General features: G+C 42.2%; 1 protein-coding gene across 1 annotated transcript; it reads left to right on the forward strand.

The window, feature by feature from the left end:
* Positions 1-27,823, forward strand: prrt4b (proline rich transmembrane protein 4b). The gene is made up of 4 exons (XM_008278863.1): positions 1-86; positions 6,915-8,062; positions 13,935-14,072; positions 25,102-27,823. Exons 2-4 carry the CDS (start codon positions 7,006-7,008, stop codon positions 27,138-27,140), a joined length of 3,234 nt encoding a protein of 1,077 aa, XP_008277085.1. The 5' UTR covers positions 1-86; positions 6,915-7,005; the 3' UTR covers positions 27,141-27,823.
* Positions 27,824-27,876: the final 53 nt, after the last annotated feature.

A 27,876-nucleotide genomic window follows, 5' to 3' on the forward strand; every position in this document is an offset into this window, starting at 1 on the left:
TCAGAAATACGCTCTCGCCTGCAGCACACACTCTCTCACACACACCGCTGGCTGTGGATTCTCCATCTTACTCCATACATTTGCAGGTAAGCAGCTGACATGTCTTCATCTGCCTATATGTACCTCTCTCTCTCTCTCTCTGTCTTTATTTTAATCAGCTGGTCTGTAGAAATAAGGGATGTGTGGGTCTGACTCCCATATGCATGCTGGTACAGGCTGTGACACGCACTCTAGCTGCAATGATAGGTAAACACACTGACACCCACAAACATACTGGATTTCATCAAACCCACATAGGAAGGCTTGTGGCTGATGTTGGTGTATTGATTAATACCAAGATTAAAGGGATCAGAGGGAACCGTTTAAAATTAATCTATAGGCAAACAATCAATCTGTATTTTGTACATATGATAACGTGTGTGTGTGTGTCATCTGGATATGTAAGACGTTGACATCTGTATTTTTCATAAATACCCACCTTCGATTATACAATTACATCTCTTCCATTTGACAGTAAGGATGTACAGATTATATGCATTCACGTGTGTCTGTTTTGGTGTTAGCAAAGCACCAAATGCTCTCACAAGGACGGATTGACAGTGTGTATGTGTGTGTGATTGCACATTTGCATGTGAGTGTAGCACACTCCAACAAACGGAACAGCAGAATCCAAAAGGTGCTCAAATCCCTGGGATTAGCGAGACGTCTTTGGCTTCAACTGTCACCATGGCAAAGGCAGCCGGTGGAACGCCTGTGTTTGAGAGCGTTCTTTATCATGAGCAGGTTCGGTGCATTCATGAGCTTTAGGGCTGACACAAGTATTAACCCGGCACAATTAATGTCATTCTCAAGCATGCTGAACATGTTCCGGGAGTGGTTAAAGTGGGGAGTTTAAGCTGCACTGTAAGATAGCTGAGCTAAACTAATGAGCAAAAAAACTGAAAAAGGATAAATGACCACAAACATAACAGTTCGGAAGATATGATGAACTGCGCTGCTCAGGTTCTAAGAGGAATTCGGCAGGTGGAAAACTGACTTTCCAAAGAATCAGCTGAGAAAACCCAATGGATTAGACTAGCTGAGAATTAATCTTGTTTGTAAATAGAATGACTCAAGATGTTGTTTGGTTGTAAAGCCAGCAGGACGTACGTAACCTGTTGGAGTCCTACTTGTGCCGCTGCTCGTTTGGTCCGACACGCATGGCTTTAGCTATTCTTAGACATGAGAACCGCTCTCATTATGGTCAATGATGTCCAGGGACTATTGACTGGAGCTGGTCGCACAATTCTCTAATTCTGCCACAACTCAAGTTATTTATGGGGCATTATAAATGGAGGGTAAACTTGGAAATGATGACAGCTAAGGAATGACATGCTTGACTGATCAGGAGGCTATGATACCATATGGTGATAAATACGCAAGTAAAGAATCTGCAATACTTTTTTAAAAAACTGGTATTAAAGAAAGTGAAATACAATTCTCTCACTTTAATGTTTGGAAAGCTTGTCAAATTATGGGATTTTGCTTTTACTTAAACACAAAACCACAGCAGCAAGCGCTTAAAATGTTAGCATGAAGACTGGAAACACCTCATCTGTGTTTTTAAAGATTACAATATCTGCATAGCTGGACCACCAATGCTCACCTGTTAATTATATCTCACATATTTATTCCACAAAACCGAAAATCCCCAAATATTACGGAGCTCTGTACCACACCATTTCTTGGCCATTGGAAACACTTTCCTAAAGTCTTATCACAATGTGGTTGCATATTTAAAATCAAACACAGCTGACAGATCAGGGTAAAGACAATGTCACTGCACACAGGATGTAAACCGTTTTGTTCTTGGGTCAGATCGGGCCGTTGGGTGGAAGCTATGCACAACACGAAGCGCGATCACACCATGTACAGTAAAAGTATGTTAGCTTATCTGATGAAAAGCTATGTGTTGTCTGCAAAACACAATAATGTCTATTAGGCTTGGGTAAGTTAGACTCCAAGGAACAAATTTAATTCTCAATTGTTATTTTGGTACCAGCTACAACCTTGTTATGGGGTATAAAAAAAATGCAAAGCAGGAACAACCCTGGTAAACATGTACAATGAAAGCGTAAACCTCTAGTAATCATTTCATTCACCAATAAGCTCCTTGATTCATTTTAATTTGCAACACTAATATGCCATGTAATGTGTAATCAGTGTTTATGGTAATGCCTGAACGGGGATAAGATGATTGTGTTGTGCACAATGATGAAACCATGAAATGAATCAACTTGAAAGATAATAAATATGGTCTCAAACAGTAAAGCTTTGTTGTGAAATGCAAACATCTATCATTCAGGGTCGAAAGCTCCATGAGGCGAATTTGTAAACTTGTGATATTCGACTGGAAAACTAAAACTAACTTGACGTGACAGAAGCACATTGTCATTTTCAGCTTGCTTGTTCCTTTCTATCCTTCTTTGACAATTTCAAGGACTACGTAGATTAATATATGGACACCTGCTGGCTACATTAAGCTCTCTAACAGTTTATAAAGCCTCTCAAATGTGCTAATTTATGTTGAATACAATCCTGCTGGCCTAAAGCAGCCGGTCTGATTTAATCCATGCAGCGCTGACATCCGTGCGTGGCATCACAGTAAGAAGAGGACGACGGGAAAAAGCCCAAAGGTGACTCCTCAGATGGGAGATAGAGCCCACGATGTTAAAGAGCTGCAATCAGGAACGCAGGACCCAACAGCACGTAGGAGGCTGCAAGTGCACCTACATATAACCATGGAAATATTACTAGAGCGAAAAACTAGTGCTTGTAAATATGCACACCCACACAGCAGATTCAGAAAAAAACAACTATCACCCACAACAGTAGCCATTTGCAGGGAGGTAAATTACTCCATTATCCTCACTGTATCATTGTGGCTGAGACCTTTACACGCTTATAGCAGGTTTGTTAAACAGTAATGACATCGGCCACAGTCAATTCGTCTCCATTTGTGCCTCCCCTCAGAGTGCAGCCTCTCCATTTCAATCACTCAGTGGAGACACACAACTCTAATTTAGGCGCTATGCTTCTATTTCACCTCTCCTTTTATAGCTTTCCTTTCCCTCTCTTGATACTTTCATTCTCAGAGGTTATACTCCCTTTTTTTTCCTTTAATTTTCATGAGCTTTAGTGGCCTGACTGTCACAGCAGTGATCAAAGGGCGGCTTGTAATGCCATAATTCTAGATCAGACTCATTTAGGAATGGGAAATTTCCACGGAGGAATATTCTACAGAAGATTGAAGGCTGATTGAGATCAAGATGGCTGATGGTCCTGAGAGGAAGGATCAAGTGGGGGCTTGTCGTGAACACAGACAAACACAGGCTAAACTGAAAGACAGCAGTCTGTTTACAGAGTTAATAAAATGAGGCTCGAGCAACAAACCAAAATGAGCATCAAGGAGACTGCTGCAGAGTTTACGCTCCTGGACTAATAATGCCACAACTGAATGTCAATATGGTGGTTTTCTCTCTCCCTCTCTCTCTCTCTCTTGTGCTGCCATTGTCTTTTGCTCTCTGCCCTTCTTTTCTGCGTCTCCTTCTCTTTCTCCATCTCTGCTCCACTGAGCACACTACAGTGTTAGGACCCCGTCTTTGTCGGGAGCACTGAGACAAAACGCCAGCACAATAATAGAAGGGTCTTGTAAATTCCCCACAGACACTTTTTTTTTTAACAGTTCCTTTCCACTTGCTCTGCTGCCTGTCAAACCAGACAAAGACTTCTGTAGGCTTGTGTTTGATGTGGTGATGAGTGGTGACAAGAAAGTTAAAGGTCCAATCTACGATGACAGTAAAGATTCATTAGTGGGTGGTTGCAAATCAGTAAGTTAGCTTGATGGCTAGTTTGTTTAATTTTGTTTTGTTAATGAAACTGACTCATTTAATTCTGGCCAGAGACGCTGACAGTTTATGACAGCTAAACACTCGTTCTGAATAACTGCGAGGCTGTTATGTGGACATGTTAACCCCTTGAATCCCAAATAGTTTCTAGCTGTTTTTTTTTTTTCCTGTCACATTTTTACTCACTGTGGGCTAATTTTTTACAGTAATATAAAGTCCTGCACCTCTGTGGAAACAGCACAAGCACTGCAAGAAGTAGAGATACTCAAAAATGCCATACAATATGCAAAGCAATAATGCCATAACTCATGAAAAAAAAAAGCAGAATTTCTGTGATGATTTATTCCACAAAAATTTTTAAAAATGGAATCAACATGAGCAACATTTTTCCAAGTGTCCCCAGGCAATACAAAGATTGGGAAAAATGGTGTAGATGGTTTATTATTTACATTTTTACTCTGTTTTCTATATTGGTCTCCTTTCTGCTCTTTGTAAACACAGCCTGCAGTTCAGCCCAGTTCAACCATTAAGTCACTGAATTTTTGTCACATGACTGTTGGACACAGCTGAGTCACTCATGGCTTCACGGTTGTGGTGAAGAACACAGAATAATTTGTTTTTTACAGCATCTGGTTAGAGCAAACTCTTTACTTTCTTATAAGACTGTAGAAAAAAAAGTGATTTGATGAAATATCACAATTTTGAGCTCAGATTTGGACAGTACGTGACAGATTAGCAATTGAAAGTTGAAAATCCAAGAATCCTCCTGTATTTACTGTTTGTGGTTCTAACAAATGGTGGCATTTTGTCTAAAGGAGCCATTATCACTATTTTTTTTATCATGATTTTGTGGATGTGAAATGTGTCGCTCACAGTGACGAAGCCACAAAGTAATAACACCTGACTCTGCAGTTACCCGCAGCTTTAATCACCTTTAAAGGAGCAGTGATGCAGTTGCATTTAATGTTCTGATTCACTGTCTGGCTGCAGCTCTGATAAACCCACTGCACCCTACACGGTCCTAAACTGCAGACAGATAAAATTAGCAAGTCACAGATGAACACAGTGGAGCCTTTAGCAGTTGATTGTTACCTTTAGGTGTTAATAGAAAAAGAGAGTAACAAAGACAGTGAATATTGGATGCAAAGTGACTAGAAGCACAACCCCAAATGCATGCTAATATGGCTCGGGATCTGCTGTAAACATTTCAGTGTGTTAGGAGACACAGTGGGATCTAGTGTTATCACCTGACCTTGATTCATAAATAATTAACTGCAAAAATGTTTTAATAAGGCAATGATATAATCAGACATATACTCCCCATGAAAACATGTAGACAGATAAAGGAAGATGAAGCATTTTTCACTCTGCATGAGTTCACGTTTACGACGCTATATGACTCCAAATGAAAGTGATACTGAAGTGAAATGTGAGAATGTTAGTCAAATAAATTATACATATTCCCTGCGGTCTAAATAATTGATAATTTATGCATCAAATCAACAAAAGGGAAATAAAGGATGAAAGATGACTCCCTTAAGCTTCAACACAACATGTTTCCCTTTTACACTTACATTTATTGGTGTTTCTGTACGTCTTTTGCTGGCTTAATGTCTTGAAGAATCCAGGAAAGGCTGGATGTGTGGGTGTGTGTACCTGCTACAGAACGGTACGTGTAGGCGAACATCGTTGTGCTAACATGCACAGTCAGGACCAAATTCATCTGCGATCATATCTCTGCATGCATGAAATGCGACTGTATGCAGGTTGGCTGGTGCAGGCTTGAACAAACAGGAATCTAAAAACAACCTCACCTCCTTGGAAAGTGATTTTCATGCTCTTCAGTCAAAATGCTAAAACTGGGAAGTGTGTGGGAAGCTCTGTGTTTGACCCCCTGGAAGTCAGGCTTCATATGTGAGCATCTGACTGTGTATCCAGGCCGGTTTCATCCCTCCAGGCGGGAACAGAGGGAGCGATGAGTGGTCAAAGCCCTGGTCTTCCTGATCAGTGAGAACTAGCCTTAGATTTGTACGACAGTGGCTCAGTGATCTAGAGCGAGCGAGTGCAAAAGAAAATAGCTTGGAAGTAGAGAGAACTGGCATGGATTAGGGACAAAAAGGGAATTGTAAATAAATTTGTCTGAGAGAAGAACAGAAGCTGGCAAATGAAGAAGAAGTGTGAAGCAACATTTGTAAAGAGAATGAGAGCATGGTAGAGAAACTGGAGACAACTTCACTATGATAGCAGTTTTCTTTGAATGTTGACGCCTTTTTTTTTTCCACTCCCACACAAACAGATCTTTCTATGTCCGCTTTAAAGAACAAATAAATCTGAGATTGAAAGAGAGCAAGGCCAAAGCTGAGGGTTATTGAGGGGGGGAGTTAAGTACAGCTAGAGCATACAGGTTGTTGTTCTCACAGGGGAAATTCCTTTGGAGCTCCAGTCTTTTCACTGAGGCAACAGGCTAGTGACTTTGAACCATTCGGCGCTTCACAAAAGAATAAGAGGTCCCTCTATTCTTAGGCTGGCAAGCCAGACCCTAATTCTTCACTAACCTCCCCCAACCCAACCCTCAAACATTATTTCTTGACCACTCCTTGCTGAATAGGATGCATATGGAGGGAAGTTCTTTCTCTAATTGGTCACTGCAACCTGGTATGCATGTGAGCAACAGCATGACATAAATACTGACCACCACATCTAACAGAACACCACTAATTGCGGGGTGTCAGTAATACTTAAGTTCTTGTTGTGATTTGTGGTGGGTGACATTTTTTTTTTTTAGCCTGCTAACTTCAGCAGTCGCTTGTAATGGGTGGCATAGTTTCTATAGCTGATTACTTTAGAGTCTGGAAAAACCGTCTAAAAAAGCAGGTCACTCTCCGAGGAACTAAAGCTGGGCCTTCCAAAAATGTTTAACGAAAAGAAAAATGGACAGATGAAAAATCTATCAAGCGATCAAATTTAGCAGTCCAAGGGTGGAGGAAAAGTGTGTCACCCGCTGTCCTGTGTGTTCTTGTCTTCTAGGCCGTTTTGCAGGCGAGCCAGTCAAACCCGCCTCAGGGAGCAGGAGGATGGAGAACAACATGTGACCGGTCCGTGCGCTACTGTCGACAGCATGCTTCGCCTCCACCGGACCTTGGCTCTCTTCTTCTGGTACTTTTTGCTACTTCACAGGCTGGCTCTCGCTGACGAAGAGGCCCTCTGGGGACCGACGCCATCACACGAGAGCCCACCTGAGAATAAAGCCAGCTCCTATTGGTGGAAACCATCTCTGCCAAAGCTCCCTTCCCTTCCCTCGCTGCCTTTTCGTATCCCCTTTTACGGGAATCCGGACGGTAAAGACGAGACAGCTGCATTGACCACAGCTGTCAAAGGGCTGACAGAACCGACTGATCACTTGCAAGACCAGTCGGGTTCAGGAGAAGAGAGCATTTCGGAAGCATCTCAACCGCCCACCACTTTGACTCAGGGGCTCCTAACCAGCGTGACAAAGATAAGAACTGAATCACTTCCCACAGGGACATCAGATTCTCCACACAGCAGCTTAGTTCAGAGTGACAATGATACTCTTGTTTCAGACTCCTACTCTCCCACAAGCAGCTCTATCAGAAACACTCTGTTCACCAACAGTCCCACCAGCACTAACGCTCCTGAACAAAACGCAACACATACCCACCCACCATGGGGCACCTCGCGAGTAGCTGAACCCAGCATGGGTGCCACTGCACAACACCTCCCAGATGAACACAGTGTTTATCAGGAGGCTGCGGATTTTACAGAAAAGATCTCTTCAACGATAGCACCAGAAACTACAGTTCCCACTGCCTTGACATGGGCAGCAGCCCGAACCACAACGACAAATCCGGGACTGGTGGAGACCACACTGACCAGCGGACACACTCTGGGGCCTGCTACTCGCCCTACCTCCACGGAAACCATATTTATTACAGGACCAAATGATTCCACTGTTAGCATCACCCTCCAGGCTGGAGAGACCACAATGTCAGAAACTCACCCCACTCAGAGTGAGGCTGACCTGGGCTTCTCAGAGGCAAGGCAGGAGGAAAATCCAGGGATAACCTCCACCGCCCCGGGGATCGATCATAAACTAGTCTGGGAATCCATAACAAGCACAACTCAGAGTCAATGGGTTAACTTTCCAATAGCAGGAGGTAAGCAAAGTTAAACAAATCAATAACGGTTGGATTGACTCAAAAGATGTGATCAATCATGTGCAGGCAGGTCTTTAGTGTTCAATAGAAGGCTGTCAAAAGGCTGCAGACAGTCCGGCTTGATCAATGACATTTTGGACATGGTAAGTGGACAAAGGTCTGAGATTTGCATAAAATCCAGATCCTGTTGAAACCCTGTCAACAATCAATAAGTAGATGTCTAGAATCAGCATTAATGGAACAAGACTGATGAGTTTTGTGTTGAACCGTTTTTTGAAAACTTAATGATTTGTTGACGTAACATCATAATACTCACTGGTCTTCGTGCATAGACAACAGGCTGCTGAACGTGAGGATATAAAAATAGCAACAACATGGTAGCTTTCAGAAATGGGAGTAGCTTTACAAACACACCATCGAAAAAACATTTGAACCATCCACCACAAATTGACTCGTCTTTATGGTGTTTCCAAGGCTTTAAAGCATCAGAATCTGTTGAGCAATATGTTGTGGGTGGTTAAGAAGATGCTGTTGTTTACTGCTCTCATCTGTACCCTGAGTTAATTTTGCATTTCACAATTGCTACCAGCAAGCAATTTATACCACCCTATTTTAATAAAACTATTCTTCCCCTCTAACTATCCCTTTAACCATCTATGATGAATTCTCAAGCAGTGCTTCCATTTCAGCATTGCATGAGCCATTACCTCAGCGAATGGAAGGAAGGAGTGTTTGATTGGAAACTCCTCGATGGGGGTTTTTGTCTCCGCATGCATGAAAAGGGAAAGATGATGAGCTCAAACAGCTTCTGGTTTCAGGAGACCCTGACACGACATTGAGGCGATACCTCCTTTCCCCTGACCATCCCCCAACACTGGTAGCAGTGTGGTGTCTGTATGTTTAATGAGAGTCTCCTCCGTCTACAGACACATTCATCATTTAGGGTCAAAGGTTAGGCCAGAAAATGATGAGTCGATTACTATCAACCAGTGATGCTCAGCTTCTGCTTGATAAAAACAATGGCTGTGTGGTGGATGTATACACACAAGACTTAATCATATTCTGCGTATGCATATAGATACATTTAAATTAATTTTAGTCTACAAAAAATTACACAAACAATTAGGGAACAATAAAATGAATAATCTAAACACAATGGTATTACCTTATATTCGTATTAATTTTTTTATAATTCATAATGTATTCGGCATTAAATAAATCACATAAAAAATTACAGCGTCTTCCTTGTACCAATGCTACTTTTCAACACGTTGATATTTGTTAATCTAGTCATTTGAAAATTTCTACTGAACATGTTTCTACAACAACCGTTTCATAAATTCACCCTCAAAAACAATATATCATGTTATTCTTTATTTAGATTTAAATGATTTGGCACTAACAACACAATCACATCAAGGCCTTTCTACTCACTGTTGTGAAGCTGTCCAGTCATAAAACTATTTTCTACTGCACACATAATTTCTCATGTTGCCACAGAATTGTCTAAACTTGTTTTCTGAGCTTTTCAATGACCCATCGTCCATGACGTTCAAGAGCAATTACTAATGGAGCTTGACACGCAATCATTTTATTTAGTTGCTGTTTCCACATTTGAGAATGAATTATGTGCTTCAACGTTCAGATATTTACAAGCAGCAAAGTGTTCTGTCAATATGTTAAAATTACAGGTTCTGTGAGTTAGTTTGTTTTTTCTTACAGTGTTGGAATGGAACCATTCCAGCCCTCTTATGTCACACTCTACTTTACGCTGCCTGCAGTGAAACTGGTGGATATTGTGTTTTGTCTGCTGCGATCAGTGTTGTGTCTGCACTTGTTTTCAGCTGTACACCATGTGGTGGCATACAGAACAGAAAGGGGGCTTTCAGCTGGGTGGGGAGGGCTGCTGTGTTCACGTATCAGTATTCTAGGCGCACACTCAGCGAAACCACCACCTCTCCTGTGGGACCATCCGCTCGCCAGTTGCTGTTCGTGGATGCTGAACATGCTTCTTGCCATTTAGTCCCTTCTATCCCTCCCTCCCTCTTTGCCATCTTTTTGTGTCTGTACAAACACAAATCCCCTGTCAGTTTGTTCAGGAGACAGACATGTCAGCTACGGCTGCTTTGAAGGTTGAAATGTCTTGACAAGGATGAGAGAAGCTCCTGGTCATTCAAGGAGAAATGGAAACCAACAGAAATAGCACTTCTGCTTGTTGTAGTACTGAACTGGGGTCTTGCAGTGTTTAAACATGCACACCTTGCCAAAGGACACAGGTGGAGACTAATATGAAAATGAAAGCACCGTACCCCCGCATTATCATACATTACCCCGATGTGAGCACTCTATCTGCGTGCTGTGATTTATCTTAAAGCTGCACAGGGGGAATCATTTCGCGACATGAGGTGCTGAACATCTTCACCACAAAAAGCGGGTGGGTTTTCATTGATCGAGAGAGCATTTGCTGTGTGGCATTGCCCTTGAGGAGGCTGTCAGGTGTTAAAAAAAAAAAAAACAGCAATGCTCTGCATCTGTGTCAAATTCCCTACTAAGGGACACCGACATCCGACAGCAAGGGCAATTATGAGAAGAGAGAGCAGGAAAAAAAAAAGAGAGGAAAAGAACTAGGGGCTGAAAATGTAGGTTTTGTAAATCCACTGCTGTAAATTCTCCTCCAAAAAGCTTTCCTTTATCCTGCTCTTTCTTTCCCCTCCTCCCACCGATTCCATTACTGTATGTTGTACTAATGGGCAGCGGCGAGACAGGACCTTTGCACACATCTCTAATACCTGCAAGGATATATTGCCTCTGCGATCCCAGCAATGGACCAAACAGCTAAAGTGAGGCCAATGACGGATTAATCGATTATGGAAATAGATTTACACACAAAGCATGTGACATGAATATCTGATGTCCTTTGATAGATTTTGCATGGGAAATTGCCTTTAATGCAAACATAGAACACTGTGGTGGCTTTAATATTATGTTAATCTTCTCATAATAACTCAGTTTACCAAGCGGGTTTGTTTTATGCATTTTGACCCGACAGTTCTCAACGTCAGGAAAAGAAGTGACGGATGGAAATGTGCAACAGAGATTATGTCAGACTGATCTTCAGTAAGACTGTAGATAGAAAATACTCTACAGTCCTTAGCAACTATCTTGAAAATGAACCAAATTAGCAACATGATGCAATTGTATGCAAGTACAGATAGAAACTAAATGTAAGATGAGTGAGTCTATCTAAGCCGTACTACTTCATTATGATGAATCTAATTACGAGCATCTGAATCTCTTCTGCACTGCCCCCCAACCCATTCCTAGTCTTTCTTAGCTCAGTGTATTTATAATGAGCCCATGCATGTATTCTTGTCATTAACTCGCTGAACGCTTACATGGATAAAAAGTGTAATGGAGTGCAACATCATCTTTCCCTTATCATTTCTGGAGGCTGAAGATAATACGGATCTTGTGAACCGCTAAATACTGCATAATAACTGCCTCACCAAAAATGACCACGATTGCCTCAAAGACTTCCCCAGTGTGGGTGCTGCAATTTGGGATACATCTCTGGATGAAACCTTGGTCTTTATTACTTCAGTTCACGGCTTACAATGAAGCAGACACACAGAAACCTTGTTCTTTTTGGTGACTAAGAAAAAATTGATAGAGTGTCAGACCAAAGAAAATTATGTATGTACAAATTAAGCAGACGTCAAAGGGATACTTCAGCCTGCATGTGGAACGTTGAGCTGCTCAGAAAGCAAAATGGAGGCAGTACATTCTGCTTACGCCTCCCTCTATCTCATCTTCTTGTTTTTATTTTTGCTCCATCAGCAGTCTCTATAAATGGCTGTTCATCAGTAATTTTGCTTTTGATGTGCAGAAGAGATGACTTCCCTTGTCCATGAGAGAGTGAATGAGTGAGTGCACTCATATACTCGTCTTATCTCGTTTAAATCAGATCTCATTAGTTTAGACGAAATTATGGTAATGTCATCTAATGCCACAGCAGCTGACACAGACATGAACTAGCATGAGTGAGACTACGCCTTTCAAAAAGTATTCTAACAATACATTGAGTTTACAGTTTCTTTACAAAAATTAGATTAAAAAAAAAAAAAAAAAAGTGCCAGAATGCAACCGTTCTAGACCTCATATTTACCGCTCTACTTCAAGCTCCCTGTGCGCTTTGTTTGCTGCAATCAGTGTTGTGCCTGCGCTTAAGGAATGGCAGCAGTAAGCATTCTCGTTTTATTTCACACCTCCAAGGTCCTCATACGTACAATAGAAACAGATTTCTACCATATGGGACCTTTAAGCCTCGAGTTTTCAGCTAAACTATTAAAAGCTCTTGGTAAATCAGAATAATAGCTATAAATGCGCATAATAATTACAAATTTACTAGCACTAATCAGGACTTTGACATTGCACAATTGAAATGACCTGTTTTTAGAAGAAGGGAACTTAGAGAACATTCAAGCAGAAGGTTTTAGGATTAAAATATTTCAGTGCTTTAAACATTTTGCAACAGATTTTCACAGAGTTCAACAAATTTAACTAATAATCTTTTGTCCAGATAAGCTACCTTTTCTTGAAAAGCTTTGAGATAAACAAACTAAGTCACTAAAGACTGATACATTAGTTAGAATTCAGACTGACAGCAGAGTGACATAAATGAGTCACTCTCATGCATTCTCATGTTCACACTTGGTGAAAACAAGACGTACATTTAAAATTTAAATTTAAAAACAACTGCTCCATACCATCAGTTTTTAGCTTCTGATTTTCCACGGTCAGACTTTCAAGTCCCTGGTTTCACAGACTTGGGATTTAAATGTGGGATTGACTCAGACTTAGTCCAGATTACATGTGTACGTGCAGGTGCCTTCATGTGCAGCGCTGAACTCCGTTCCTCATCACTCTCCATCTCATTTGGCTCAGACAGAGCTCTCGCTGTGTGGGAGTCAACAGTGCAATAAAGTGATGCGGATTCGTCTTTGGAGTCTTTTAAAACTTACGATTACCTTGAGAGCTGTGAACATGACCTAGATTATTTTCTAAGACAGCAGCTTGCGTTGCTTTGTTCTTGTTACGATGTTGGTTTTTTTCCCCCTAACTCATTATCCTCCTCGCTATTCTGCCTTGGTAGTTTTATTAATATTAATTCTGAAGCTATAATCTAAAACTGTACCTGCTGTCCCACAAGCTCTTCATTTCCTCCCAACAGATTCATTTACTGCATATTGCCCCACATCTCATCTGGTGTCATTAATGGCTATGATGTAAAACACACAATTCCTATGTGGGGGGGGGGCTGAGTGTGAAAACATATTTTGATAGTGAACCAAACTGAGCCAAAGGGGAAAAAAAGAATGAAGTCCCTGTCATGTAGTTATTAATTTGTCATTCTCTCCATCTCTTTGCCATCTGTCTTGCATCTCTTTTTTCTCCGTTTGTGCTCTTCATGAAATGTTCTTTCTTTATCTCCACTGTGGCTCCAAGAAGGAGTCTGGCTTTGCGACGAACCAGGATGTACACACCCATGCACATACACATAAGGATGTCACTGTAATTAGACCACAGAGGCCCAGTCTACTGTGCTATGGATGACTGGCTCCAACTAAGTGGATGATAGTCCGATCCCTGACAGAACTGGGTTAAGAAATATAGTCCTTCCATTTTCTGCAGAGTTAAATCTCAGACGTGCTGTGATCAGAGAACAGGGAGGGTTAAACTTTCTTTTGGAAAGCACCAGACTCACTAATGTGTTTTACTCAGACTGCTTTGGAGCTATAATGCTGTGTGAATTAAAGTTGTATTCCTGATCGCTTTGAGATCACTCAGGGTTAAACCGCATGTGTGTTCCCAGAGCTGCCTGGCGAAGAGGATAAGGAGGATGAGGAAGGTGTGGTTCCCTCGGCTGCAGACGGGGACGGCGGTGCTAGTTTGGCAGACGTTTCCACTCCATCCGCTGAGCTCCTGACAACGTCCCAGCCACGGAGCACAGGTGAGAAAACACATCCCTCGAGATGTAAACAAACGCTGCAACTAACTTCGAAATCCGATTTATTTGAAGCATGTGTTTGCACTGTCACGCTGCGAGGAGGACAGGGAAAAAGACCGCATGCCGTTTGTTTCATAAGCCGTCCTGTAGCTGTTTCAGTATCTGTAAATCTGTCAGAGGACTGCGAGAAACAATTACCCTGCATCTTTTGCCTGCAGCTACTAATTGCTTCCAATGGGAGGAGAAAACTACTCATTCAAGCTGTGCCTTCAGAGAACTCTTGAGAACAGGAAAGACGGGGAACAATGCCCACCCATTGAACAACTATTTCTCTGTACTGTCCCTCACATTAATAATTCTTGATTCAATGACAGCGGCTTCCGTTACAACAATGAGAACACAGAAGCTCCTTGCTGCAATTGTAAAGTGTTTTTTTTTAAACTCTGCTTTGGAATCTATTTAATTTTATTCTATTCATAAATCTATTCATGGCAGGAGGCTCTTATAGTGTGTGTGCTGCACTTCCTTGTTAGAGATGAAACATCCAAACACAATAGGTACAAATAGTGCAGGTAACAGAGGTCCATTCAGATACATCTTGCCATACAAAGTTTGTGGGGCTGCAGTCAAACAAAATCTTGATCAATGGAAATGGTACCACTTTTTAATCAACTCAAAAAAGGAAATCTGCACGTTATCGCTACATTAACCAAACCAGCAACAACGTCTGCCTGTTAGCCCTATCTCAGGCTTAGACAAAAAAACAAATATACAGATAAAAGATAACTTCTGAAATCATTGTATACTCGTTACTTTACAAAGAAACGATCATCTAACAGTGTGGGAGCCGATGAGCATCCACCTGCCCAGATACATATGGACGAAAGTCTGCCTATCGCGTTCACATATTTGGCTGTTGAGCTGTGATGTACAAAGTGTTGTTTGCAAAACTTACACTTGACTTGCAGCCAAGCTGACAGCTTATTTAGCATAGCATGGTTTGAAGCCAACTCTGAGTAAGCATTCAGTAAATTTCAGATAAGTTAGGCCCTGAAGTTTCTAGTAGGCTGGGTGAGTTCCTTCCGCCACCAAAAATCACAAATTGATCCTTGGAAGGCTACTGATGTAGCACTTTTAGCACCTTAAGAATGCAGCACCAAGGTTTGTCCCGACAACTGAGAATGTGACTAGATGAGAACATATCGACCAACCAATCAACCTGGAAACATCAGCCCTAAGTATACGTGAGATAAAACTTATACTGAAGCTTGATGCTTCAATAAAGACATGAAACACATCAGATCTGTTTATAGCGATTAGGAGACAGTACTCAAATGAACACATGTACAACCATTAACTACATATTTCTGTCACATTTTTTACATTGTTTCCATCATGTTAAGTTTAGTTCACGTCCCTCATCTTCTGCAATATCTTAATGGCACCTGACTGGAAAATCAACTCCACCAGCTGTTTGTCTTGATGAGCCTGATGTTCACATCATGGCAGAGCATAAAAACAGACATAAATGCATTTTCCTGTGTAGATTTTCTGGGAATTCAGTTATGATTTGAGCTACATTTGGATGGAAACCATCTGTCAACACAAGTAAAACCATCACCATCTCTCAATACTTCAAATCTGTCTTAGCCCCAAGCACAGCTTACAGTCTCACAGTTGGAGTTTTAAACACAGCTCATTCATTTTTATTTTTTGAGGGGGGGGACTATTTTCAGCAGTGGATTAGTGTCTAGTGAGCGTTCACGGCAGCAGGGAGGTAAATGTGGAGTTCACTCAAAATAAATGTCAGTGCCAATCATCACTGCAAGGAAAGAACGGCTCACCTACTGCAACAGTGTGGATCACTGAGGTGTTTTTAATAGAGCTTGATGGCATAGAATTTTAAAGATAATAATAATAAGGCTTTGGCAACACAGACAGTATAGTATATTATAGGAACAATTTACTCTTCATCTTTTCATGGCATGTATTCATAGTAATAAAAATATGCAATATGAACAGACTTATTCTGGACTAAGCCTGTCACAATCTCACTAGTAAATGTGAAGGTGTAATTCTTACACAGTAGTCCATCATCTTGGAGCTAATTTCTGGTCAAACGTGTTTGTTAAAAGATCTCCTTTTGGCCCAGTTCACAGGAGCAGATGTAACCCACATTACTTTGCCCAGAATAGCAGATGCTGTCAAGTGATTTTCAGAAATAGACCTGTCAAATGTGCCACACGCCGATGATGAGACGCCACGGGGCTGTTTAGTTTGGTGTGTCACGAATAAGTGAGTCAAACAATGTTACTACTCTGTGCACCTGCTATTTAACTGTGTTCTCCCTCAAGCAAAAATCTGTTGCGACACATACTGGCTGTGCATATTTACAGTGGCCATACAAACTCTTGTATTTGCTTTAATGAGCCCACAGCAGGTGTTTTTGCATTGAATCAAAGGGTTTCAGAAGCAGATAAAAAACCTCAGTCCCACATTTCCCAACACACACGACTGGCCCCTCGTCAGTATGCAGGATCCAACTTCTCCAAAAGCTCCCACTAAATTGCTTTTTCTGCGGTGAGCCAAATTGAAAATGAAGGCAATCAGATGAAAACTACATGGAGTCCTCAGTTTCATTAAGCGGAATCAACACGGAGGTAGCCAATTAAAGACGAGCGCGGGGTAGTTGTAGTCCATGTAACACCAGACGTATCCTCCTGCTTTATTACCTCAGCCAGTCTACAGGTTAGGTGCCTCAGGTGAGACCTTTCAAGATTTATTAGCAGGGCTGAAAGAAATGAAGACGTAAATACAGCCCCGTGCACTAATAGCTTTTCCACTGTGGGTTTGCTCATTGATTTATCGCGTGCTGTCGGCGCTTATTAATAATTGACAGAATTGACTTAAGACAACCAGGATGGAGTTCTTTTGATTTATACTGAGCCATCAATCTGACAGTGATGTTAATATTCACGTTTTAGCTGCGCGAAAGAGGGATTAACCTGGAGTTTTACCAAGTTGATGTAAATTTTTGGCCATTTTGCTAGTGTTATGTAGCTTCAGGGATGTCAATTGGTCTGTCGACTACTTTGGTTCAGGCAGAAATATCTTCATAGCAATGAAATGTCATGAAAAATTTGGTAACTGTCGACATTCATTGTCCCCCACAGGACGATTTGCTTCAGCCTAACCCTTTCATCTAGCCCTAAGGTCCACACTAAAATGTTTTCCTTTTGCTGTATTTATGCCTAGCATCCATCCCACTGTGACATTTTAGAAATCCCAAAACACAGACTGCTGAAAACACTGCTAACCCATCTTTAGTTTGAAAACTCCAGGATTGTACTTTAGTCTGGACAGGCAGAAACGGACACTGTGAGAAGCGATGAAGCCCATGTTTGTCTCCTGATTGGCTCTTATCAGTCACTGCATGTCCTTCCCTGAATTGTTCCGCTCCTATCACTCTTTTCCGGAAAAAACATAGACATCGGTCTTGACTATTCATGGATAACTCGACATGGATGATGAATTACAGGCATCGCTAACCTTGTTGTGCTGTTCAATTCCTTGCTTATCGTGTCTACATGTGCAGGAGACAACCCTATGTTTTATTTACAACCATCCCATGTTGCATTTTATGTTTTCAAGTGTGTTAGCATGGACACAGGTTATTTCTGGAACACTGCTGAAATTCTCCAATGGAAAGTGACTTTTTAAAAATAATGAATCACTGACATAGGCTTAAAGCACAAGTAGAAGCCACAACTCCAAGCAAACACCTGATAGAGGGTGTGGCAACAGCCTGCCACACCCCATAATGTGAACACATGTGCAGCCACACTCCACCGGCATGCATAACTGCAGCTGCTTCAAACTAAAACACATGCATTTAAAATTGCAAACTTTCAGTATGCCCAAAATACGTACCGTTTCATGCAGTAAGCATTTAAGAGATAGCATAAGAGAAGAAGTGCACTCAAACATGCGACTAAATGTAGGAGGGCATCCTGGTGTTTTTTGCATACTACATTTGACATACTACATATTGGGACATACTAAAGTTTTACTGGCATTTGGAATCATAGACTGCAGATAAAATACACAGTTTTTCCACATATTGTGACACATTAGCTGCCAACATTAGTCCCGCCCTACAATATAACCTAATTTATCATCTATTTCACTCTACAATTTACTAAATTAACACCATGATGTATTCAGAAAGTTTTCAAACTAGTGATCGAGACCATAAACACATGAAAATAGCAACAGAGGTAACAGATTAAAGAAATCATCTACAAAATCAGACTTCTTTTTGCAACCAGAGGATCCGCCACCTGCTAACTATCAGAAAGAATGCAGGTTTATGTCACAACCACACTGGCTTCCCTTTCAGACCTGGATGCTACATCTATCTTTTATATACAGTCTATGATTGGAATGCAATCATTTTCTAAAACATTTTCTGTCTGCTTTAAGTATGCACCAAGGCTGCCGTCACAAAGTACATACCGTCTCATGCAGTACGCGTACAACTGGGACATTGGTATTGTGCCTTAAACTTTAACCGTTGCAGCCTATAGGGAAAAATGAGCGGTGCAATCTTGTGCATACTCGCATAGGCACCTTGACGCATGCTGGGTTGCAAACTGCAAAATCTGGCCAGATGTAGCAGGACATGTGTGTATTTTTGGCATACTGAATTTGACATGCTATGTATGAGGACTTACTAAATCTTTTTGGATATATAATGATATTACAATGCACACTTTGACTTTTCAGAGTAGGGCGGTGGAGTTATTGATGGCTCAGTTCCATTAAAGACATGACAGTGAACCCGCATGCGCAAAAGTACGACTTCCACTAAATGGAATGCGGCCATCATTAATACACCTGTTTCTTTACTGTCACAAGTCAAAACGTTTCACAGATTCCACAACACTTGAGTTTTACCTCACAGTGTACCTGCCTGGCTCAGAGGCCGCATAACCACACACCTGAGGACGCAGCATCAAACATTGGCTCACGTGTACAATAAACTAACAGAGAATGTAAATATCTTACCTGTGTGATGACTGCACTGTAGCACCTCAGTTTATCTCACTGTAGTCCAGTTTGGTTGGTCGCATTTCAGTACAACCCTGAAGAAAGTTCAGTCTGTGTCACCCAGTGATGCTCTGAGGTTTGGGATGTGTCACTGGAGGTTAGCGTTCTGTCCTGTTAGTTCCTTCCGGTCCGCCGCAGCGGGAAAGTACCTGCTGACAGGTTGATTTATGTCTGAATTAGCGTCGGCCGACTTCACTCTGTGACGGAGGAAACAGCGCCGGTCACCGAACAGCAGCTCAATATGAACTTTTACTCTTCTCCCGCCGTCCCGTTGTGTGTCACGCTTTAATACATGCCCTGTTTCTACGTTGTATCTGCACCGGAGGGTAACAACAAGCAGCTAGCTCGTTAAGCTAACATGCCTCTGCTGTGGGAGATGCGCGTGAGTTACAGGTGAGGTTGATTACCAGGCGACGTCACCACAGGTTGACAAAAAAAATAAATAAATTAAAAATTTTAAAAAGAAATTATTTCGTGGTAAACAAGGCCAAAACACATAAAATGTTTTATTCGCAGCTGTAATATTTAATCTAAAAAATAAAATAAAATAGTGACTGACAGGTTTTCAACAATTCAATTTTGGTGTCTTGTCATTGGGTGGGCCTCAGCTTTCAGTGGGTGACAGCAGGTAATATTTAAAGGCCCCATATGGTGTGGTTTTTGGTTGTTGTTGTTGTAAATTGAAGGAGCAAAGTTAAAGGCCCACCAGTGGCGAGTGGGTCATGTTTATAACGCTGTCAGTATTTTTGGTTTATGGCCACAGAATGTATATAAATATAATCTTTGAATCTCCTTTCAAATATGCACTCTGTTTCGTTAATTTGACGGCAATTAAACATGTCAGACTGTAAGTACACCCTGGTTTGACCTGGTATATTTCTGTATCACTTTCAACACGGCATAAGTCAGAACTGAACCGTCACATTAACTGAAAGCACACATGAGCAACAGTGCCTAGAGTTGTATGAAATGATTTAGGGAACGATCGTACCACATTTCTCCATCAATAGTCATATAAAAATATAACAGAGAGCGCTGGACATACAGTATATGCACCAAAATCACAACTCCCATTTCTCTCTACAATTTTAAATCTATTATATGAAATGTCTATAAGTAGCCTCGACCCGAACTCTTTATGTTTATGACATTTGCAGGACTAACAGCTTTCCCGTCCTTGTCAGCAACAATTTGTACTTATTATTAAATGTTAGCACCTAATATGGTCAACTAAGGTGCTGAATATTATCAATACCAGCATGTTTGCAGTTTTACAGTTGGAGAAAATATGGATGAATTGGGATGAAAGTAGGTAGATACAGACATTCATCTGTATCATGTTATTGGTGGGCATACATCCACACTCATGCACTTACATTTTTAAAATACATCTCAGTTAAATTCTGCATTTTAAGATACTGCTGCGTGCATGTGCAGGAGGCAAGTTAGTATTCGAGCAGCTTGTGACTATTCCCATGTCCAGTAATTATCTGTTGTCCTTCATCTTCCTCTCAGCCCAATACGATTGTGATTGGTTTAAAGACACATAAACACAGCATATTGTTTATCCCCCATAGCAGAATGGTAACGAGGTGCAGCCAGACCATTCTGCACAGTACTGTGTCAGCACTAGAGAATGGTCCAGCTATATGGGACTAGAGCCCCCATTACAAAGTATGAACTGTTGCATACAGTTGGGACATACTGCTTGTCATATTATTGTGCCATAAGTTTCGATCCTCTTGTCCAACATTTTTCATCATTTGTTAGCATTTGACCTAGTGCACCAGATACAGAGCTGCTACCCTTTTTAAACATGTCTTTCTAGCAAGCAGCAAAGCTTTTTCATCTTTTCAAAAAAGTTGAACTCATGCCAAGTCTTTAAAAGATTAAATGTTGTAATTCTTTATTAAGTTGTGGCCTCTCGGTTGGTGTCCGCGGATTTTGCTTTCAGTGAGTGTCTGCCTCCAGCAGATGTGTCAGCTGTGCCTGGCATGAGAGACTTGTTCCCACAGGAATGTGTCAGATGACCGAGCAGCATGCAGTGGAACGTAATGCTCTGATCCATCCCTGCACTGTAGCCACCGCCGCCACATACCAAACCCCGTCCAGGCCGCTCAGTTGGCCCCGCAGCTCAGATGTGACATTTATTGACACGAGCGGGGCAGCCAAACACGGCACTATAATTCGATGCCCGTCACGTTTTCCACTCAGCCTGACCCAGTGGCATTCAAGTCATCGCCCTAGAAAGTAAACAAATGGACGGACGAGTTACCGATGCTCGGTCCCACCTAGTTTATCAGTCGCCCCCACATTGAAAACGCCTGCAGCTGTGTGTTTGTTTTACACGAGCCACGTTTCCCACGCAGCTACTGTCTGTTATGATAAGATGACATCGTCTGGGCATGCATACAGTGCAGGTTTATGAGGGCAATGACACACTCAGTGTTTTAATTTTAAACTGCCAATGTTACAACTTTCAACAAAAACAAACACAAGTCAGCTGATTTGTACTTTCTAACATGAGAATCAGCAACATGGACGTCATGCATTTTCCACTGATTCAGTGTGGAGCTTGAACTAACAAGTTGTTCCGTTACACTTTCAGTGAAGAGCTGGAAGGAATATTTATTGTTGTCATTGATTTATCTGTCGATTTGCAGCCGTGTTAGGGTCACAGCACTGGGGATTGACCTGTCAGATGGTCAGTCCACCACTTTCAGTCTAAAATATGTCAACCACTGCAAGATGAATTACCAATAATTACCAGATTTGTTACAGACAATGACTTCCTGGAAAGCAATTCTCATGTGGTGTTATGTTCAATGTCCTTTTAACTGTTGGTTGGATTTCTGGCACAAAAGATTTTTCCAGTATTTTGATTTATGATCAGATTTGCTAAATTACCATCACCCTCACATATGCATTTGTGTTGTGCTAATTAGCATGCTAAGATGCTTAAGCTAAGCTAATATGGTGACCATGCTAAATATAACCTGCTAAACTACAGATGTCAATTAACTCCGGTCCAATGATTGTGTTGGACATGGTCCCCATATCATAAACTAATAAACTACACTAATGTTGCCCATGTAAGTACAAAATGGTGTTAGCATTTAGCTCAACGTGCCTAAGTACAGCCTCTTAGAGTTGCACGTCTAGCTGTAGACTCTTATTTTGAACATCAATAAAATTTAACCCCAAATTCTGGGTGTTTTGGCTCCTGTCACATTTTTACTCACCGTGAGCTCATTTTTCACTGCAATATAAAGTCATGGAAGCAACACAACAATGGCTAGAATTAGAGGGAAATCAAAAATGTCGACTGCGCAGTATGACAAAGTTATCATGGCATCTATCACCAAAAAAGGAAAACCAAAGTTGAATTTCTTTAATTTTTTAATTTAATTTTTATAAATATTTGCTTATTTTCTCTCATTTATTAAATTGCCCAGAATGTCATGGATGTTCAAGGCACCTCAGGACAGCGTGTTCAAATTAAATGTCAGCGTGGAACAGGTTCTTCAGTCTGTTTGCTTAACTGGCCTAATGGCTGTACATCATGTACTTTGCAGACATGTGTGGCATGTTTAAGTGTACCGTCTGGCACATCTATCTAACTCTCTTCCCTGCCATATTGCTCTTAACAACATAGCACAATTAAAAAAAAGCTGAGGGATCATTATGAGAAAGATGCATAAGGGAGCCATCTCAACAGCAGTTTGCTATTTGACAGTCATCAGGCCTTAATTTTTTTTAAAAAACTGCATCAGCGCAAACACAAAGCCTCCGAAAAAAAAAAAAAATCCATCTTGTTTTTCCTCCTGTTGAGGAAATGATTAAGCTCAGGACAGTGTGAAATAAAACTGCCGCGTCACACTGACAGATGCAAGGGCAGCTGGCTGAGGGGTCATATATCCTCAGGCTTGACGTTTTCATCACAACCTGGGACTGTGATTCAGCTCTGAGGTCAGGAGGCAAATAGAGGAATAATGATAAAGTCAAACAACGGGCAGACAGCGGAGAGGCTCTGGAGCACTCGTGAAACCACTCAGGAGGATCTGAGGCCAACGAGAGCACAGCTTCTTTCACAAGGGGCACTTGAACAGTACAGTACGAGCACATGTAGATGCACGAATACACAACCAAAGATCTCCACACATAGACCCAGAGTATAGAAAACACATTAAAATGAATCAGAGTAAAATGGGTTTTTTTTTGCATCTCAGCATCATAACAATAATACTAGAGCTCTAAAACCATTCTGTTTCTCTGTAACGCTGCAGAAGTGGACATATTAAACCTAATAGAAATAGCAGCTGCGATGCATTGGGTCTATACATGTGGAAAAAGAAGCAGAGCAGAAAACATAAGGCATGGGAAGAGACTTATAAAATTCAGGGCAGTCAAAGAGAGTAGTGGCGTTGTCCCAGTTTAAAAATAACAAACCCACCTATGGGAGTTTCCCCTTTTTGAAGGCGGGCGTTGAAGGGAAATCATAAACAAAAGAGCGAATTAGGGGACCAGGACTGGGTGGGATGGGAAACGCAAGAATACAACCTATAAAAGACGTGTGAGAAAGACTTAAAGCAAAAGCGCTAAACCACACGAATTCCGCTTTTAGTTTTACTTCGGAAACAAATGAGACATCTTCATTCTATATGCAAAGACTTGGGGTTTTGTGGTGCTGATGTCTGCACATTTATGTCCTTAAACTGGCACCTTACGTCACCTCCATACATGATGTATTTACCGGGTACGTCTAAATGCCTTTCAAACACAGTTTGTTTTTTTTTTAGCTGCTGTAGACAAAAGTTATGGCTGTGCTTTTTTTTCACCAGTACTTAGCCAAATTTTTAATCGATAAAAAAGTCGTTGGCTGACATCGAAATGATTGCAAACTATATTTACGAGTGTACACTCCACTAAACCTGTCTGCCGTGTGATTGACTGCGCTGTCAGTTTATCCTGCCCGTTTGTCCCTGTCCCCTGGTCCATTATAGCACCTGGCTCTTTATGGAGGACTTATCGTCTCTGATAAGGCTGCCTGCAGCAAAATGACTGATGAGTCTGAGTGTGTGTGTGCAAATCACTGAGATGCAGCCTCTTTTCTGTTGCACATTTTCTTTATGAGGGCAAGGTTTTCAAGCTGCCACTGTTACTAGAGGTCTCACAAAGCTCTTTTCTGCAGTTGTGTTTTATGAAACAAGAACAAGGAGGCGAAGCTCAGTGACGTGGATGCGAGGAAAATCTTTTTTTGCCCATCTGTGAGGCCTTATGCTGTGTGAAGTGACTTGTGTACATCCTATTCAAGTCATCCTCCAGTAATTGAACTGTATAAATGCGTGCGGCGTAGATGAGCTTTGCATGCATCCTTGGAAATTTCACACAAACACATACATACGTGATTGCTCCTTCATTTCCAAACCGCTTCCTTTTCAGCGCTAAAACACATCTCACACAATCATAATTAACAACGCTCGCATGGAAACTCCAGATTGTAATTGCTTACGTAACGCAAGAAAAACTAGCTTTGTGGTTCTGAGTGGGCTGATCTCACACACACACACACACACACCTCCTCTTTGGGCCTCGCTCAGTTTGAAGTTGCCTTCTTACAAGCTTTTACTCAGGATTAGCACATTAAGAGAACAGCACTCTTTCACCATCCTGGATCGGAGCCAATTTGCTTCCCAGCCCAGATAGCTTAAACATTGATTAAATGCTTCCATGTATTCTCTCGAGCAGACAATTAGCATGCCTTGAAGTGATATAAAAGTAGATGTTTACAGCTATTACCATCTCCAAGCTGATGCATATTTTTGTTCTTCTTCTTTTCAAGCATATTCAGATATTAATCTTGTTTATCCTTTGTCCATCTTTAAAGTAAATCTAACCAAAGTTGCATCTACTTTCTTTCCAGGCTTTCCCAGGGAAATTCCTCTGTACACTGACGACTGGATGTCCAACACTGCAGACAGTGACGCCACCTTCCTTCCAGACTGCAATAAAGAACACTCTGGGATCTGCAACTTCTCCTACACCTGGGACTCCACAACCTCCTCGTACATCAAGCCCACACAAAACACCACCACCATGAACCAATCAGACAGCCCCTTCCTGGTCCCAGCCCCACCCATGTTGGTGCCCCTGTACACGGACTGGAACAGCGCCATGGCGGCCTGGGGCCTGGCCTGGGAGGCACATGTTTACGGCGCCGGATGCGTCTTTGCGATGCTGACGCTAGCTTCAGCGCTCAATCTGCTCTGCCTGCCACTCCGATGCCCATCTGGTTGTGGCTACTTCGCTCTGGTCAGCCTGTTCCTCCTGGCTGCTGGTTGTACCAGATCCTTCTCACTCCTCTACGATGCCTATGGCCACCAGGACCGCTTGCCCTCCACAGAGGCCTCTCTGATGCTATACGAGGCACCTTTTCCCTGCCTCACTGCAGCTTTCGGTCTGGTTTTCCTTCTCCTCTCCATGCGCTCAAGAATGCAGCTCTCCTACTCAGCCTTCCAGAGACCCTGCTTCCTGGCCTGCCTGGTTGTCCTGCACTTTGGTGCTGCATTTGGTCCGGTGACACTGCTGAAATTCTACAAGCAAAAGCCTCCCCTGTGCCTCTTTCTTTCACTCATCTCTCGTGGAGCCTTTGTGGCACTGTCAACATTTCTATCTTCTGCCTATTTTGTGTTTTACATCTATGTGCGGGCAGATTCAAAGCACATCTACCACCTGAACAACACGTCTCCAACTCCAGCTGAGCGCTATAACCGCTGCCCCTTTGCTGAGAGCCGGGACTGGGACCGTGCAGCTGTAACAGTTTGTCTTTCGGCGTTGTTTTCTTTAGCATGTGCAGGACTTCAGTTATATGCGATGCTCAATGCGATGGGTGTTGCAGGTGGAGAGGAGGTCTTCCATCCTTGGCCGTGGTGGGCTTTCCAGTTCAGCTGCAGGCTGTGTGAGCTCGGGGTTTGTCTCACCTTAGCCTTGGTGGTTGCTCAGCCAGTGTATTGTTCTGATCACCTTCCAGCTGCTGGAAGCTGCTGGACTGAACTGTTGGCGTCCAAGTCACCCATCCTGCCTGGGAGCTACCAGTGGACACTGAGCCAGCAAGAGAAGCTCGCCATCGTGGACACTGTTGGGCTTGGAGAGACAGAGAGCCTTCCTCTTTACACTCTGGTGGATGAGAGGCTTGGAAGCAGTCTGAACGGCCTGGACCTCCTCTACCACAGCAACCGCGCCTTGGCATACCGAGACCTGGACCTAGATTTGGATTTCCAGAGTTCAGAGAAACCAGAGGATGCAGGAGGCAGGGAACCTTCGGGTGGATCCTCGTTCACCAGTGACTCCACCACTGACCTACGACCACCTTCTCCCATCAACCTGCGTCGCAGCATAGATGAGGCGCTTTTCAGCGAGGCCCTCTTTCCCATGAGCCTCTTCAGTCCTGTTAGGCCTGGTCGCTGCAGCGATCTCTCTGTTAACCACCACTGGACACTTCCCAGCAACGGCTTCAGTGATCCTCTGTCAGCTGACCCTGGCCTTTATCGAACCTCTTCCTGTGTGGAAATGGCCTCTCAGCCCCCTTGCACCCAATCTCAAGATGACGGTGTTGAAGGAGATCCGCCATCTCCCTCCCTGTGCTCTTCCTCCAGCTGTTCCTCGCCTGAACGCTGGAGGGGCAGCTCTTCCTCCTGTTCGCTCTACCGAGCCTCCATGGAAAGCTCCTCGCTGGTCCTCTGCCCGACCCCAGAGAGGCAAGCCCGGCAGCTTCTCCAGCAAGGAGGCCACATGGCGTCCTCTGACCCACAGAAGCAGTACCAAACGTTGGGTGCGGCTTCACAGGAGAGCCTGGACCTGGACATCTCAACTGAGGCAGACCGGTCTGTGCAGGAGGAATTCATCAGTGTCTGCAGACAAATCGATGCCTTGAGCATCTGCAGTGAGACTATCGATTTATAAAGGAGTCTGGTCAAACAAGGGTTATACTGAGGACTTAAGAAGGGTGTCTGGATTGTACCGGAGGTTGACTGTCAAGGTTTTTTTTTTTTTTTTACACTATTTGATAGTGCATGGTAGCTTTGCAGATACCATAACAGCTGCCAAAGGAAAGTTTTTGGAAGTTTGATGAGCTAAATGTGGTAACTATTGAATGTCAGGGGGGGTTTAAGTGCCAAGAATGTCAAAAGCCAAAAGGTAATTTGTAATTTTTACATGTTTGATAAAGGCTGGTGAAGTTTGATACAGTCAAAAAGAATAGTAACATTTTACTGAGTGGTGATATAACAAGAACTGATTTGTACAAATGTTTTTATTGCATTCAAACATTCCAATAGATAGTACTGTGACTGAAATAAGCACTTATTAAATACTACTGAAGTCATACCCTTTCCGATTCTGCCGATTATCATAAAATCTCATGTTAAATGAATGAGATTCAAATAAAGTTGGAACTCTACATACCAATAAGCATCTCACCTGCAGTTATGGTGCAGCAATGCCCTCTACTGGTAAAAAAGCACACTACATTTATCACGTGCTTCTATATGATCCAGACGGCAACTTGTATGACAGGCTTACTAATTTATTTATGTTTAAATATAACTTTGCTCAACACATTGTTTAATAAAGTTTGTTTTGTAATATCTGGCTTCTTTTCCTTGAGGATCTGGCATTATGACGTGTGTTTAAAAAGACA

Source organism: Stegastes partitus, unplaced genomic scaffold (assembly GCF_000690725.1).
Source record: "Stegastes partitus isolate 25-593 unplaced genomic scaffold, Stegastes_partitus-1.0.2 Scaffold136, whole genome shotgun sequence".
Classification (NCBI taxonomy): domain Eukaryota; kingdom Metazoa; phylum Chordata; class Actinopteri; family Pomacentridae; genus Stegastes; species Stegastes partitus.